Raw genomic sequence first — 18,497 nt, forward strand, 5'->3', positions numbered from 1 at the left:
TGAGAGCTTGGATTATAACCAGCCCCGTGTTCCTGATCTATTGCAGTGATGCGTAGCATGCATTTAGACTGGTACCCTGGCAGTACGTTCTTTAAATCTACTGTGATGGGACAGAGTACCAAGTGGAAAGGGCCATCAGCGCTGACGTCAACAACAAATCAAGTTCTCCCAGGCAGGGTTCCCCTGGGAGACTCAGAACCGGGTTAGACAGTGAACAGAGTGGGGTCAAAGAGGTAACATCTAGGCATCAGTGGAATGAGAAGCCAGGCAGCTCCTCTGGCTGTAAGCAATGCAGGGTTCCAGGGGCAGAAGGGGTCTGGGCTGGCAAAAGAATCCTCTCTGGCTCCCAGGTTAGCTTGGTCACAACCCTGTCAGAGTGGCTCTGCTGTTTTTGCTCTGTATTGCTTTGCATTTGCCTGTAAGCATTTAACTGTAGTGTTGACACAAAGTCTTTATAAATCATCACGTCTTTGCAGGTTTTCTACATGAAGGATAACAGTTTACTTGGTGTGTTTAGTTTATTGTCTTGGTTTAACATATCTTGAAAGCCTTGCAGTGAACAAAGCTATTCTTCAAATGCCGTCACTGACAGGAAAAGAACTGGAAATTGTCATTCACGAGCTTGATGTCAAACCGAACCACATGTCAGCAGTGAAATAAATGGAGGCATATGGTTTTAAAATCAGTCCTTTTATCCTGAAACAACGAGTTTCAGGCCCTTAAGTCTGATGCAAATTAGCCTAGATGAATTTCTAGGTTATGTTCATAATCACTTTTTCAAATACTTTTAACCAGTTGTTACTATTACCAAATATTTATATTAGCGGCAGAAATTTGTGAATGACCCCCCTTACTCCTCACAGGATACAGGGATCTCCAAACATCCTGGCACCCACCTTGAAAAACAATCCTCAGGTAACTGCATCACCCACAATTACACAAAAACCTGGACTTATCTTGATATCATCTTGTAATTAGTATACTCCTCTAGATTTTACTGACAGGTACCTTTAGAGCTACTCTTAAAAGCTACTACAACCCTGCAGAGTACGTGTTGTTATGTTCTTTTTACAAAGGAAACAAAGGAGAAGCCAAATAATTTGTCGAAGGCCGAAGAGCCAGTTAGGGTAGGAGTTAGTATTCAAATTCCATTCTGACCCTACAAGCCGAAATCTCTCAATTATCTTGCAGTATAGTCAAGTTGCCTAAATTGTTTTCCCATAATAGAAAGTAAACTTTTGATCACTGAATGTCTTTCCTCATCCACTGCATACATCCCAAATCTAGATGACATGACAAGGAACCCAGGAGGGGCCTTCGATTCATTTGGGAGTCTTCCTTAAGTTAAACAGTCTACAGGAGGTGAAGGGGTTTAGATCAATCAATCAACAAGTGATTACTGAACGCCTCAGGCTTTTTTGTGCCAGGCATGACAAAAACACATAGGGAAGTAGTAGAATTGATCATTATTCTGATAGTCTAATGTTGGGGGATGAGGCGGGAAACCGAGCAAATACCTTGGGAATTTAGAAAGAGATAAAGTAGGGATCTTGTGAGAATAAAGAATCACTGATACACAAGCAAATGACAGTTCACGTGTAATAGGAGCCTAGGAAAATTAGTTGTTAAAGAGGTGCTTCCTGGGGAGGAACAATTGCATTAAATCGGTTTCCTTAATCTAGGTGTGATTCATGGTTATGCTGAAATTTGAGGTTATCTACCATACAATCAACCATATCTAAAGAAAAAATATTGTACTAGTTAAGAGTGCATGTACATATGAAACACTGCCTTAGAACCAAGAACGAGGCTATACAGGGACTTCCCTAATGGTGCAGTGGTTAAGAGTCTGTACTTCCACTGCAGGCGGCATGGGTTCAATCCCTGGTCAGGGAACTAAGACCCCGCATGCTGCGCGGTATGGCCAAAAAAAAAAAAAAAAAGAATGATGCTATATAATAACATTATAAATGTTTTCCTAAGAGTACATATAAACATTCCCTAATAGGTCTGCCATGTAACTATTCAGCCCTTTGGTTTCAGTAATAAGAAAGGAAATTAAGTACTGCTTCCTGTGTTTCATATCAAGAAAAAAACAAATGACATAATAAATTATTCAGTTAAAGGCCTTTTTTATTTCACTCCATTAGAGTATAATGAATTGGCTTAGAAAAATTAGGGTAAAATATACTAATCTTCATTTTACTGGCATGTTATTACACACTTGATAAAACCAACTGGACTTATCTAGGGCCAGAAGGAGGCTGTTAGAAAGATACTGCTTTCAGTTCTCTTCTAAGAATCAACAATGAAAAAAAAGTATAGATAAAGAAATATGTAAACTATTCAGGTTTGCTTTTTAAAAACACTTTGTCCTTGGTACAGCTTCTTCAAATGCCGCATATAACAAGAACAAAAATGATTTTTTCACTTAAAGCAATTGCATGATGTAATCCAATCATGTGTCCTGGTACCAGGTAGTAATATACTCTACTCTTGACTTGTACATAGTTTTTGCCTCTAGAGAGAGGGGAGCAGATAGGCTTATTTCTTTCTTACCATGATTTTTCATAATGCAAACTCATTTTGTCTCATTTATTCATTCATTTCACAAATATTAAATATCTACACAGTGCCTTGCACCATGGTAGGCGGCGTGGACATAAATAAGGCCACGACACAGCTGCTGACACAACAATCATATCTCAGAACATCAAGAAAAAGATTTTCACTGTAAAACACTCCTTGGTCATTTTTCCGCTTTACAACACCAACTGTATCATCAACAGAGGTATATTCTAGCAGAAAATATTTATAGTTTTAAGACATTAAAGAGCACTTTTCAAGGGGCAGTCCACAGATTGCCAGTACTGGAAGGGAAACTCTCTACTCATCTTCCTCCTTTCTTCTTCAACCCCAAAGGGGAGACCAGGAACAATACGGGAGTAGTACTAAAATTGTTCCTGCTTCCTCTTCCCCTGGAATCAAGATGGCATAAAGCTCAAACGCAAACTCCGTCATCTGAAAACCATTTCTCTTGCTTTCTTAGTACCACTGCCTTGGCCCCTCAATTCACTCAACAGAGATTTACTGAGCGCCTACGGCAAGCCCAATACTTCTGTGCGCTGGGGATGGAGCAGTTAACAAAACAGATAAAATCCCTGCCCTCCTGGAGCTTCCATTAACAAAAAGCAATAGGCTATACAACATACGCATAAAAAAGTAAAAGAAATGGCACGTCCTAGGGTGCCATGGGAAAAACGAAAGCAAGGAAGAGAGAGGAGGGGTGTTGGGGAGGTTACTATTTCAAGTACAGCTGGGAAGGGAGGCCTCACTAAGGAAGTGACATTTACACCAAGCCTTGAAGAAGGTGAGAGAGGGCGTGACACAGGCAAAGGGGGGGGAGGGCGAAGAAAGACCCTGAGACAGAAGCCAACTGGGTGTTTCTAAGGCCAGGGTGCCTACGGTAGACACAACGGGAAGCCACTAAAGTGTTTTGAGCAGACCTCAGATATTTTAAAAGGATCACTATGCCTGTTCCACGTAAAATATTTGTCAGAACAGAAGACAAGGGGACAAACAGAAAACCCAGCTTGGAGGAGAATGCAATAAGTCACATAAATATAGATGATAGTGGCTTGAACTGCGTTGGATGTGGCAGAGGTAGATGACAATGGTCAGATTCGAGATATATAATATTTTGAAGGTAGAGTCAACGGGATTTTCTGACAGACTGGATGTGCAGTGTGAGAGAAACAGAGGGTCCCAGGAAGATACCAAGGGCTCTGACATGAACAAGCAGTAAGATGGATGTGCCATTTACAACGACGGGGAACACTGGAGAGGAGCGGGTTTGAGGGAGCGAACGAGGAGCTTGAGTTTGGATATGTTCGGTAAGTTGCTTGCCTGTTCGACCTTCAAATGAAGATGCTGGAAGTCCTGTGAACAGGGAAGCCTAGAGTTCAGGAAAAGGACCAAGCTGGAGACACAAATTTCGAAAGCATCATGTATTGATGACCAGATGACAGCACAAAAGAAGAGGAAGCACAAAGACCAAACCCTGGTGCACGCCAATATTTAGATATCAGGGACCTAAGGAATAAACCAAAAGAGACCAAGCAGGAATGAGAAGGGAAGGAGGACAATGTGACAGTCTAGAGGCCAAGTGAATAAAGGCTTCCAGGGGGGGAGTAGTTAATTATCTCAAATGCTTCTGACTGGTCAGGTAATACGGGACTGAGAATTAGCTAGCAGGCTTAACAATATGGAGGTCACTGGTCACCTTGGTAGAGGGAGACATAATAGGGTACAAACACTGGATTGGACTAGGTTCAAGAGAGAATAAGTGGAGAACTATTCAATATTAAAGAGTGAATACAGACAAATTTCTCAAGGGATTTTGCTTTTAAGAGAAGCAGAAAAGTGGAGTGGTAACTGGACAGAGTAAGCGTCAAGGGAGGGTTGTTTTTTAAAGTGGCTGAAATAACATCATGGTTGAATGGCAATAATTCAGTAGAGAGGGAAACTAATGATGCCGGAGAGACAGAGAATATGCTGGAGCCGCGTCCTGGAGGGGGCACAAGGGCATGGGATCTGATGCACAAGTGGAAGGCTGGCACTGAATAAAAGCACACAGTTCAACCATAGTAGCAGGAGTGAAGACAGAATATACGGGCACAGATGCAAACAGAAGTTCTCTTCTAATGGCTTCTACTTCCTAAGTGAAATAGGAAGCAAAGTCTTTAACAAAGGGTGAGAATGGAAGCAGAGGCAGTGAAGATCTGAGGAGAGAGGAGAGAGCAGGAGTATGGGTCAGCTAGGAGAGCAGGGGCATGAATGAAGACCAAGCAAATGCAGCTTGGTAACCTAGCAGCGCTAAAAGTGCGCTTGAGAGCGGCAATCTTGAAATTAAAGCGAAACCAGTCAGCTTGGCCGAGTGTTTTTCTCCAACCATATTAAATGGCAGAGGCAAAAATTAGGGCGGTAGAAAGTTGAGTTTAACCAGGTTTTCTAGATGAGACCTACGACATGGAAGAGGGAAGAGGAAATTAAGAGTACACCCAAGAGACTGATTATATGAGATATGAAGGAAGTGAGGCTGGAAAGAAGGGAAATGAGGACGTGAGAGGGGTGTGGAATAGTAAAAAGGGGGTGAGATCAAGGGGTTTTAGGTCCTCGTGGGATTGAGGATTACTGGAGTCAGGATCACAGAGACTGAGTTAGAAAGACAGGTGCTGACTGGAGAGCAAGACACGCGAAGATGAGCCAGAGGGGAGCAGTCACTGGCAGTGACAAGGTTGAGGGCAGCAGTTCTCAAACAGGGTGGCTTTACCACATTCCTATAAGTAAGTGGGCGTTCCAAAAAGTTTTTGGTAATGTGGGTGAGGTCTATTCATATTTACCATATTAAAATTAAAACAGAAAATTTGTAAACATAAGGATATACTAGTACACATTTCACTAGCTGCCAGAATGAAGATGTTCATCACACGTCATGTAACCTCTGAAAACTGCTGTGCACTCATAAATGCATGAAAGTTCCAACGGCAATTCATGTCTGAGTATCGTTATGGAAATAACAGACCCTCGGAAAGTGTCTTAAGAACACTCACTTTGAGAACTGCTGGTCTAAGGTGTGGCCATGAGGCAGACATAACAACGGAAAGAGAGGAAGATGCAGGGCTGAGAAACGAAGAAACTAGAGGGACAGTTCATGTGAAGACTGAAATTCACAAGAATTATGACAGAAGTAGGGCTGGAACAATAGTGAGCCAGGAGTGAAAGTGGTCAAAGACTGCAGGAAGTGACTGCAACAAGGAGAAACCATGGTTTGTGTGGTCTGATGGCACGAGATTCAAAGTTCAGGATTTTTAGGAAGGAGAGAAGAACAGTCTGGAAGTAGCAAAGAAGGACAAAGAGGACCTTCTACTCCTCCTCCAAGGGTATGTGAGAGAAAACTGCCACCACTTGAGAGAGCACAGGGGAAGCAATGAGTATGTCACCTTCTGTTCAAAAGGAGCCGTTTCCAGACACTTAAAGATGAAATTTATAGGAACATTACCTAAACCATTGATTAATCTTCAGTTCCTGCCCGTTCTGGACTGAATGTTTGTGTCTCCCCCACTCCCAACCCTGCCAAATTCCTATGTTGAAACCTCTGACCCACAGTGTGACTGTATTTGGAGACAGGGCTCCCAAGGAAGCAATTAATGTTAAATGAGGTCGTAAGAGTGGGGCCCTGATCCCACAGGATTAGTGTCCTTAAAAGAAGAAAGAGTAGAGAACTCTCTCCACCTCCACCCCCCAACCTCGTGCATGCTCCAAGGGAAGGCCGTGTGAGCACACACAGACAGGAGGCAGCCACTGGCAACCCAAGAAGAGCACTTTCACCAGAAACTGGCCTTGCTGACACACTAATCAAGGACTTCTAGCCACCAGAACTGTAAGAAAATACATTTCTGTTGTTTAAGACTCCCAGCCTGGGGTATTTTGTTATGGCAGCACAAGCAGACTAATACACTGTCCTCTATGCTTCTTCAGCATGAGCAGCAGAGGCTGAGAGGGTAGGATTCTGAGTCAATGCAGTCATGGAATGCAAAGCCCAGATCACACTTGATAATTTTAGATGACTGCTGGCAAAAAAACTAGGGCTACTCTTTGGTGGTAGGGTAAACATATATGTATGTATGTATGTATGTATGTATGTATGTATGTATGTGTGTGTGTGTGTGTGTATATCTGCATTCAAATTCACTAGAAAGCCAGATGAGGTGCTTTCTTATTTCTTAGTAGATGCAGCACTACGGGTATCTGATTCTAGCCTGGCAAACTGTCATTCTCTTAACTAAAATTATAGGGGGGGAAGTGAAATAGTAATAGAGAAACTAAATTTATATTCCCTTGTTCAAGGTTCACATTTAACGAAAATGTGCTCTGCACATACTAGAAAATTACATATTTAAAAAGAAACACTTGAATTCATCTGAAAAATCTAATTTTAAATGCCACTCTCTCTTTTTTTTTTTTTCGGTACGCGGGCCTCTCACTGCCGTGGCCTCTCCCGCTGCGGAGCACAGGCCCTGGACGCACAGGCTCAGCGGCCATGGCTCACGGGCCCAGCCGCTCCACGGCATGTGGGATCTTCCCGGACCGGGGCACGAACCCGCGTCCCCTGCATCTGCAGGCAAACTCTCAACCACTGCGCCACCAGGGAAGCCCCCGCCACTCTCTTTTAATCAACAATCCTGACACTTCAGAAGAGGGCAAGGTAGAAATCCTTATGACTAACTAAGTTGAGGATATTAGTGCACTTTTTCAATGGAAATTCTGAATATTGATAACAGTAGAAATACTTGACATCAGAAGGTATCAAGAAGGAAAGCTATTCTCAGATTATATATCAGAATACATGAACAAATAAATATCTACTACATTATTATCTGAATGTTCACCTACATTATTTTCCACTGTTTTGCTGTTATTTTTAATGTGCTAACAGGTAAAAGCTACATTCATTAACTTTTTCTCAAATGATGAACTGTACCTAAAAAAGATATAAACTCTAGTAACTTATGCTGTCAAACTATCAAATTTTCATATTGTCTGCTATATTCAACAACTGTGAAAGCAAAAGAAATGAACACTTCACCAGTAAAAAATATATTTATCAATTCTAACATCAATTCATACAAAAAGTCTTGATCTCTTCTAAAGATCTTTATTCTAAATACAAAGTAAACCTTTAAAATACATGAATAACAGAAAATGGACATTGCAATTACACGACCAACCATGAAAAGAAATATGTCAGTTCTCAAGTTCACACGTTTGCTGATGAAATACAAAGGGCAGATTTCTAATAAAACTATTAAGTGAGAAAGGTGTGTGTACAAGGTAGGCCGAGAGAAGGTATTGGTCAAAATTACTTGCCAGCCTCAAGCTACATTATCTCTGGGCTATTAGACAGTTCTTCTCTATATCTTTTTTCCCTGACATTCAGATCTTAGGGACAGGTGTCCACCTAATCATGGCCTATTGGACTCTTCTCCCTTATTATTTATTCACCCTGCTGACTCCTGTCCCTTCCAGTTTTAAGTTTTCAAGTCATTTAAGCCACTCCAGATATCTGGGACAGAAGAGAAAAAAGAAAAAAAAAAGAAGGGAGGGACAAAAGATCAGATGTAAGTATCCAATACCCTGCAAGGATTCAAGACTCGTGACAAGTACAAAAGGAGAGGAAAACTAACACCTGTTTGGTTTTCAGGACATTAGTAAACATTCTGACCAATGATCCATCTTGCTAGCATAAAGGTCCCTTACTGGGCATAGGCAGAATTCAAGGTAGCACTGGAACAATACAGTGGCAATATATGCAGAAGGTGGCATAAGACAGGTAGGGATGTTGGCACCTCCCAAGATCCCACAAACTCCATAATGATTCAGGAGAAATTGTTGTGTTCTCTGGCTCCCAGGAGGGATATAGACATGTTGACAGGACTGGAACCTAGATGAGGCCTGGGGTTTGACAAAAAGGTCACAGGCTGCATGTTACAACCAGGCTCAATGGCAAGATCCAGGAAGCCCAAATCAGCTGCCAGGATGACATTCAAAGACCAAATGGGAACAGTCGCATTTCAGTGGATACCAGTCACCAAACATGCCAACTCCAAAGCAGTGGACGCAGTGAGGGTCATACAATGAATAAAATGCCCTTCACCCAGGGCCATGAGGATACAGAGCTTTCCCGTTCACCCGAACGCCGTCTTGGGAATGAGGGAAGGGAAAACCCTTGAGAAATGAAACAACCGAAGAGTCCTTAAACAGGAAACTAATGTGTTCTTAATGGACAAGATCAGGTGTTTTCAGTGGGAATGGGATCTTGAAGGCAAAGTGAAAGCAGCTATAGAAAGTAAGTTACGTTTCATTTGTATATTTTAATAGTAGTGTGTCCATTTTCACACACACATACACCCATCCTTCTGAACTCTGCTTCCCAACACTAGCTACATAAACATATTCTAAACCAGTACTATCCAAAGTGTGGTCTACGGACAGTGCCAGTTAGAAAACTGCTTATCACCCATCCATGGTTAGATGAATACTGAAAATGAGGGTAGGTGTTTAGAAATTCCTGCAGCAGTCTGGCATTGCCCCAACATCTAAGTCCGTGATGAATGGGCTCATCTCACTGAACACGACATAGACAAGTGCAGGTGTGGTCAGACTCACCGGGGAGTTTCACGTGGTGCAGTCACTATAGGACCACATATCAGACTGGGGGATAAACAGCCCTTCACCACAAGTAGTCTTAGAAGTACTAATGCAGATCAGCCTAATACTACCACCAATTGCATTACCAATACTGGGGTTTGTATTTAGGACCACAATGGTGCAAAACAAACCAATGAGAAAAGAGAACTTCACAAGCAAATGACATGTTCATGCCCCGGAAAGGCCAGGTGACATCAGACTGTTGAGACCAACATTCCACGGGAGTTCAACTAGGGAAAAAGTGAAAGTAGTTCAACTACTTTCCACAGCAGCAAGTACCATATTCATACTACAAAAGGGAATCTTGTTTCAGGCAAACAATATCAAGTCGCATGAAGTAGATGCTGTTCACTTGGAAGTTATTGATTTTTTTGGTAGTTTTGTTTACATTTCATTTGTAAAATCTGTTTTGGTTCTGTGGTTGTATGAGACCTGTACGCATCAGGAGTTTACACCTAGTTTTACGTTAGTACATATTTAAGTAACGTAACAGAAATAAAGTCAGCAGTGGAGGTCTGCAAGAATTTTTTCTTCCTTAAAAAGGTTCCATACATGATTTCAATTTGAGAAGTCATGGTGTCTTGGGGTTTGCGTTGAGGTCAGAAGCCTAGGCTGGAGAGCAGCAGAAACTGAAGAGGGAGAGGTAGCAAGGTACACTCAGCATCTGAGCGGGATGCTTCCAAGCCCAGTGGGGAAAGAGGCTGCTTCCAAGAATTGTGCAGCCTGTGTGTATATGTTGTAATTTAGTTACATCACTTGAGTTATTTTGTTATCAATGGGAGCCTAAGGGGGGACTCTCACATTTGAACTTCATTTTGGAAAACTAAGAATTAAGATTCTTTAATGAAAGCTTCCAGTTTATGAAACAGAAGTTATGCAATAACACCTCCATCCAGAAATGGTCAGCTAATAGATGTGCTTTAAGAATCTCAGTCTTGGGCTTCCCTGGTGGCGCAGTGGTTGAGAGTCCGCCTGCCACTGCAGGGGATGCGGGTTCGTGCCCCGGTCTGGGAGGATCCCACATGCCGCGGAGCAGCTGAGCCCGTAAGCCATGGCCGCTGAGCCTGCGCATCCGGAGCCTGGGCTCCGCAACGGGAGAGGCCACAACAGTGAGAGGCCCACGTACCACAAAAAAAAAAAAAAAAAAAAAAAACAAAACTCAGTCTTTCAACAACTTCTTCCCTTCGTAATGTAACCACGTAGCAATAATAGCTTTCACCCGATAACAACTTTAGGAGGTCTGTATGACAAGAATCATCTCTACTTTCAGATGAGCAAATGGAGGAGGCTCAGACGGGCAGGCTGTGCCTAGACCAGCTAATCAAGAACATGGCCAAGGGAGGACTTTAACCCACTTTTTGAATTGAGTCCAATGTAAGAATTATTTTTAAACTTTATTCATAGAGAATTTAGTTGTTTTCAGAAAATAATAATTTTTTAAAACCCCACCCAATTCTGTTAGTAGGGGAAGACATTTCTCTAAGATAATAACTACCACTTTTCTCTTTTTCCATTAAAAAAAAAATCACTTTAAATTCCAGATTAGTATTCGGATATAAGTGTACAGGATAATAATTATTTTTCCTTTAAGATTAGATAGTATATGAATTTTATATAATCAAAAGAAAAAACTAGTGCATACTAAGCTATCATCATGACCCAGCCTGGTACCCAATCACTTTGGTGGTTGTCTATTTTTACATTATTCTACCAGACTATAGAATAGTCTATAGTAGATTGGGGAGGGGGGAGTAAAGAAAGGCAACATGTAGTGGAAAGAATACCAGGCTTTGTATCAAGGTACTGGGTCTCAAGCCACAACTGTAAATCTAATCAGTATCTTCACCAGAGACTTACGCCCTCCACATTTCCTACGTTCACCTGCTCACCAAGTCCTCCTCCGGTACATCTCTGCATGGCCTGCAACAGGGCAGTAGATTCCTACCTGATTCCCACCTCTCCAGTCCCTTCTTTTTCTTTTTCTTCTTTTTTTTTTTTGCGGTACGCAGGCCTCTCACTGCTGTGGCCTCTCCCGTTGTGGAGCACAGGCTGCGGACACGCAGGCTCAGCGGCCATGGCTCACGGGCCCAGCCGCTCCGCGGCATGTGAGATCCTCCCGGACCGGGGCACGAACCCGTGTCCCCTGCATCGGCAGGCAGACTCTCAACCACTGCGCCACCAGGGAAGCCCAGTCCCTTCTTTTTCTAATCTTCCCTCCTTGCTACCGAGATGACCTTTCTAAGACATAAATCTGATCCCTTCACTCCTCTGTTGGAAATCCTTCAATTAACTCCTCATCACCTGCTGGATACAATCTGAACTCTGCCACCTGGCATACAAAGTCCTTCCAAAGGTGGTCTCATCTTCTCCCACCCAGTCCCCCCACCGCTTGGGGAGACGTATTCTTATTCGACAGTCCATATGCATATTCAGACTCTATGCTTCAGCCCCTTAAGAAACCAGTAGTGGTTCTTAAAATATTTTATTCCATAATGCTTTGGAACACACCATGCCCCCTGCCTGAAATATCTGTCCTCACATCCCCTCCCAACCTTCTGAACTCCTCCCCTTCCTTCAAGTCCTTTAACACTTCCTCTGTGCCACCTCCTTTGAGAACGTCCTCAGAAGCTTCCCTCTTCCCACCTGCCCTCGGCACATTCAACCCCTCTTCTCTGCTCCCCCAGAGCTAATCTGTACAGGAGGGGAGAGGCTATCATATCCATGACTCTGTAACTATGCATAATAATCTCCTTGACAATGGGAATGATGATTTGCTCATCCCCAGCACCCAAATGTCAGTTAGTTGTCAGTAACTGTTTACTAAATGTATGAAATGTGGCCTTGGGCACATTTCCCCCTATACTGGAGTTTCTTCTTCTTCCTGAGAGGGTCAGACCAGAATATATCAAAGACCTTGGCCTCATAAGGCTCTGTGTTTCAACACAGCTTTTCACAAAACACTGGACTTTCTTTTTTACTGGTTTATGAAGTTTTTAAAGGATAAAAACTTATTTAAAGAATAAAAACTTATCATTTCATCATCAGGACGCCTTGAGGTGTCAAGTTTACAGATCTATATCAAGATAGCGTAAAAATAATACCGGTTGCCATTACTGAGCCTTGAACTATATACAAGGTACTGACAGAAATTCCCCCACACTTTTTAATTTCATTTACTCCTCCCATGAGGTAGATGTTACTTGTCCTCATTTTAAAGAAGAAAACACAAGGACTTTGCAAAGTTAAAAGATCACAGAGCTAAGAGGTGCTGAAGTGGCTTTAAACCCACAGCTGTTTGACTTCAAATACCTTGTCCTCCATCACTCTGCTGGGTGAGGCAAAGGAATCTATCCAGGACACTAGCCTCGTCTTCACATTCTACACGACACCTGATTTAGTACTTAAAGTGTAATCACTGTTGAAATAAAAGGCGGTAAGAAATTCAATCAGGCGCATTTTAATCAGCAGATGTACTTAAAGAACGCTGACTTTCCCATGAAACTGACAACACCCTTTGGCCACTGACCTGTCTAAATAAATAGATGTCTTGAATATGGCATTTTGTTCCAATAGATTTTTATATTTATATTCAGGACACCTTCGAATTTAAGGAGAAATAAACTTTCCTAAAAGATAAAACAATAGCTTCAAACCCAGGTTTTGCTCTTGTGTTTGAATAGCATTCTCTGTTAGATGTGTTCCTTTGTATTACTACTATTCTTGTATTTTTTATTACTGAACTACGATTGTAATTTAACTGAAAATAAACTGATCAAATCCTAAATGCCTTAAACCACCAGCCTTCACACAGCATTTAATGTAACCATTTTAAAACCCATGATAATCAATTCTCAATATCCTTTACCAATTTAAGTTGATCCTTCTTTTTTCTTCATGAAAAACCAATAAAGCTGCCGCAGAAAAAAACATTATCTGATGCCCCTTTGGCCACTGGGCCTTCTGAAAGATAGCCAGGCCGAGAGCTCAGATGGATGGCTTTAATTAAATAAAAAGTTGGTAAAAGAGCAAATGTACAGTGGCTATTAACAATATAGTAGTTTCCTAGTTCATCGCAGTGAGGGAAAATACCTAATTCTTGTTCATTCTTGCCTTCATGGCAAATACTCTGAAAAAAAGGAAAACTATGTAATATTTCAAGTCCTTGGGGGAAAAGCCATTCATTTACATGAGTCTCTTTAAGTTTAATCAAATAACTCCACTTAGAAATATGCTGACATGCCAATCCTTACAGTTAGGGTTAATAAATCTACCTAGCAAAGACAGTTTTTCAAAAGCCCAAAATATACTTTGGAAGCTTTTCCGCAGGATATGTAACTACAAAACTCTCCTCGTGAATTCTTAATGAAATATTTGGTGGAAGTTTATTAAAATTCTGTCCAAAAGAAAAACCGTAAGACATTATAATGTTAATACAATGCTAAAAACCTCATCTTAGGAAAAGTAACAATTTCTTTTTCGAATATGTCTAGAAACGGGTGCCCTCAGTCTTGGCTTTGTAACTTGAGGCAAATTTTTTCATTCTCTGAGCATCACTTTCTTCCACTGTCAGGGGAAATAATACCTACCTTACTGGCACATGGTAAGGACTATACCAAATAATGCTCGGGAAATGTCAAACATAGTGCCCAACGCACAGCCAACTCTTGTGCATTTTGATCTCTTCTCTTTTCCCCACAGCATTCCCCAGTCAAGACTCAAATTTCAAATTGGACTTTTTATTAAGCAGGTTACGTGGGGTAGGGTCACCAGATCTCCTTGTGATGTGGAAAATGAAACAAACCAAAGATGTAATAAAAGCACACTACTTAAGCCCCCTGTGCCTTCTCATACATATTTTATAAACACTAATTCTTTACATCTAATAAGATCCAAATACTCTCATCTGACAAAACAGAAGCAAAACCCCAGACACAGTAATTCCTACAGGGGTCCAAAAGGAAGTCCTCAAGTTCACTTGTAGACCTCCAAAACTTAGGAGAAGAACAGAAAGGCAAGAGGGAGGGGAGATATACAAAATGCATACATTTTCCCACGGAGAATGTGTATACACCACACACACAAACATTTACTAACCAAGTCCACACAAATCAGAAGGGAAGCTACAAGGCAAAAGAAAGGCATCATTAATTACTGAGGCACCTATCCCTTTACACTAAGATTTTCCTTAACAACTATATTCTTATTACACACGATCAGCTAATAAGCAGATTAAAACAACAAATGAATTGCTTAATTTAATTTGCTTGGAAGGGATATTAAACAGAACAGTTTTCAAAATCATTTATCTTCTTCTAAAACATTTACCCAAAAGTGTATTAGGCAGTTTCTAAATGGATTGGGTTTATCAGCTCAGGCAGAAAATCGGGGGGAAGACAGAGAAATGTGCCCTGAATTTTAATAGCACGTGGGTGAATTTTTACCGTACATGGGTGAATCCTAACATGTCATTTTGGAAATGACGGCATTTCCTGCAGCAACTCTTATGTTACAGTTTCTCTGCTCAGCACTGCATGCAGTAGCAATAGTTCACTCAATATCATCTTGACAGAGGCATTCAAGGTGAACCCAAGTTATGAATGGTGTGTAGGTATGGCATGAAGTCATGGATTGGCCAGACCTCTCTTTGTATGTGACAATACCAAGAAGGCAGGTTCCCTAAATCTTTGAATTGAGATTAGCGTTTTTTTTTCCAAGAATAACGCCTAGAAATACTGTTCAAATACATGGTCCTTAAAGAAGCTAGCAGCCTGTATTAATTTGCATTGTTTCAGAAAGAGATTTAGCTAAATAAAATCTACATGAAAAAATGGTATGCTAGAGTAGTCTCCATAATGGGTTTTAGAATGTTTAAATGTAAACTGGGGCTGGGGGAATGTGGAAAGAACAATGGTTCTATGAGCACAACCAACCTTAGAATTTAATGGTAAGATATTATAAGTGGGCTTTTTGGTCAATGTTATCCCCAGACAAAATTTAAAATGTATTTGTTCCCTTTATGTTCCTTATTTTCCTAACCAACCTGATAGTTTAATATTTCTGTTTATATTTGACAAGAACCTAATTCAACACTATTTGAATCACTTAAAAGGAAAAATGCTAAATACAATCTGATTTCGAATGCAAATAGAAAACCGCTCATTATTTTACAATAAAATTCTTCCAAAACAGTAAGACAATCTCAAGTAGTATCCTCTGACACATGCGTTAAAAATCAGTTCATTCAAATATATGTATATATGTATACATATATATGTATACACACACACACACAATTGAAACACAAACACCAGGTAGGAGATTTTAAAAGGAACAAAACACACATTTGTGCATTCCCAATGAAGCAGGACCTCAAAAAGAAATGCCACAACCAAACAAAAACAATACTAATTAGAAAAGCATCACTTAATATAAGCAAGAAGTAGGAAACTTTTTAGTGAAAAAAGACACCAAGTAACAAACGTTCCCTGTTTTCTCCTACTGGAGAAGTTAAGGCAGAATACCCAATTTCTGACTCAGATTTTTATGTTCTGGAGGAAATTCAGTCTTATCTCCAACAAGCAGATTAGGCGATCATCTTTCAAAGTTACCATATATTTCTAAAAGACATAAAAGTACATTTTGTCACGCTCCAAAAATCTACCCATTTCAGCATTCTGATAAAACTTGTAGGCAGCACTGCAACGGTTTTTTAGCAAATGGATACATTTAACACCAAGTCCACTGTGACGCTGAGTTGACAGGACAGACACTCCACGCTTGACAGAAGGCTTTCATTTAGTGCTTTTACCTGGTTAGAAATTATTGGTACTACTATTTGCACCTTTTAAGATATGACCTACTAAAGGGAAAAGCAGAAGTTTTTCTAAAGCAGGGGTGGCATTTTGAGTGGGTGAACGTAAGTTCGGTCACCAGAACGTGTGCTGGGAAATGAATGCACATCTCTAATAAGGAAGTGGTTAAAAAGGGATGAATTCCCTGAGTCATTAAACAGGATATAAACCAAAGACAGGTTGTGCCACCTAGAGAAAAACTGAAAATCGTACATTCGTTCTTCAGTAGTAGGCATTATTTCCAAAACCTGAAACTTCGGGCGTGCCCAATAAGCAAGCCACCTTCCATACCAACTCATCATTCTGCTGGATTCGGCTCCCCTGACAACTCTGCCTACTCCACTCACCAGACTGGCCTCCTCACCCCGCCGGCCACGCAGCACCCTTCATCCTCGGCCCTGGCGGTTGCACAGCCCATGCGGACCCAGCGTCCTGAAACCCTTCCAACTCTAAAGCATTTTCCTCGAAGCAGGGCAGGCCGGGGTGGGAGGAGCCGAGGAATAAACCCTGGTGGACCTTGCCAGCCAGGGGCCCTCTGGACGCTAGCAGAGCCACGGCGCACACCCCCCTGGCCCCGTGCGGCCCGTAGAGGAAATTCTGGCACACTCAGTACATCATCTCCAGGTTACCGAGATGAACTCCCCGGCCAACCTCCGCACAATCCAAACACCATGAAATGACCTCAATAGAACCGAGCCTTGGAGGTGCAAAAAAGGCCTTCAACTTTCCTCGCCGCAAGTCACTTAAAGGCAACGTGCCCAGTACACTTGTCAGGCTGAAGCACAAAAGGTCTACAAGCCACCTGGCACCGAGAGCCGCCTTTTACAAAGGAAACAGACAGCAATTACGAAAAGCCCGCAGTCCTGCGGTATTAACTTGACAGCGGGGACTGCACTGGGGCATAACTCATCTCCGAGGCACTCTCAGCCCCAGACCCTCAGTCTAGGGACAGCTTTCCCCCTCCTCCCCTCCCCCTCCGGAGACCTGCGGCAGCGCCCACTTGCCTTCCCCCACGCTCTTCCTCCGCCTCCTTCTTGCTGATTCTCCAGCAACTTTGGGTGGCAGCACCCTCAAAGCCCAGCCCGAGGCGGGGACACCGCGAAAGCGACCACGGGAGGGAGGAGGAAAGTTTGAAAAGTCACATAAAACACTGCAGGACTACCCCCGCCCCACCCCGGCGCCCGGTCACCCCAGCACCCACCCCGCAGAAGGCCGCCCGGGGCTCCACGTGCAAGTGGGCCCTGGAGAAGCTAGAGTTCCCCCCACGTCCTCTCCAGAAAAAAATCTCTGCCCGACTTAAAAGTTCCCTACTGCAGCACCCTCCTTCTCCCCCACCCCCACCCCCCCCAAAAAAAGAAAGAAATCTGGAGTTCGCACGCCGCCGCCGCCCGGACTCCCCCGCGACCCCGGAGGGCGCGGCGCCCCTCCCCCGTCGGCCGCGGACAGGTCGGGAGGGAGCCCGGGGAGAGGGAGGCTCCGGGGCGGCCCCCGGCCCGGACCCCCTCCCCGGCCCTCCCCGCCCGGTCGCCCCGCTCACCTCTCTCCTGCTCTTCCGCCTGCAAGCAGATGGGGATATTCTTCTTCCAGCCCGGCATGGTGTCTGCTCCCTGCGCTCGCTCTCGGGCTCGCTCCTCCTCGCCCGCTGGCTCTCCGTCTCCCGGGGCTGGCCGCGCCTCCCCACTCGCCCTCCCGAGCCGGCCGCGGCGCTCTCGGGGCTGTTCAGCTGGGCTGGGGCGCCGAGGCGTCTCCCGGGCGCATCGAGGCGGCGCCGCGCGCCCCGCGCTCGCCTCAAACTCGCCGGCGGCTCCGGGTGGCTGTGGCCGGGCCGGGCTGGCCGGGCCGGGCAGAAGGGGCTGCAGCCGCGGCGGCGGCCGTGTGGCCGGGAGGCCTGGCCGGGCCGGGGGCGGGGGGCGCGTACAGGCCTAGAGCAGGGGCTGCGGAGCCCCCGGGAGGTGGGCGCGGACGGCTGGAGTGGGCTCGCGCCGCCGCCTCTGTCCCCTCCTCCTTCTTCTTCCCCTTCCTTGTCTCTCCGCCGCCAGCAGGTGGGACTCGGAGCCGCCGCCGCCGCCGCCGCACAAAGCTCCGCCGGCGGCAGGACTGAGGCTGCGGGTTCCCCAGGCGCCTGGTGGCGGAGCCTCCCCCGAGACGCGCGCGAGGCTGAGCGGGCACGAAGGGGGCGCGCGCGCTCACACCCTCCGCGCCCCGGGCGGCCGGCCTGCCAGGTACAGATCCTGGCGCCGAGCCGCGGCTGCCGCTCCTCCCTCCCAAAACCTAAACCGGCGGCTGCACCGGCTTGGACGACGACCTTGCTGAAGTAGGGGGCAGTGTCTCTCCCTCTAGTCCCTCCTCCCGCCGCTCTCCCCCCGGCCCGGGCTG

General features: G+C 44.1%; 1 protein-coding gene across 4 annotated transcripts in view; it reads right to left on the reverse strand.

Moving 5' to 3' along the window:
* GRIP1 (glutamate receptor interacting protein 1) overlaps positions 1-17,716 on the reverse strand; it is a gene marked incomplete at both ends in the record, with an annotated part of 692,303 nt that extends 674,587 nt beyond the window's left edge. For all 4 annotated transcript variants that reach the window (XM_082849388.1, XM_082849396.1, XM_082849394.1 and 1 more), the window contains one exon: positions 17,659-17,716. In XM_082849388.1, the coding sequence (XP_082705514.1) occupies positions 17,659-17,716 (58 nt within the window). The remainder of the gene's footprint in view (positions 1-17,658) is intronic.
* Between the last annotated feature and the right edge of the window lie 781 nt (positions 17,717-18,497).

Source organism: Leucopleurus acutus (assembly GCF_964270905.1).
Source record: "Leucopleurus acutus genome assembly, chromosome: 11".
Lineage (NCBI taxonomy): Eukaryota > Metazoa > Chordata > Mammalia > Artiodactyla > Delphinidae > Leucopleurus > Leucopleurus acutus.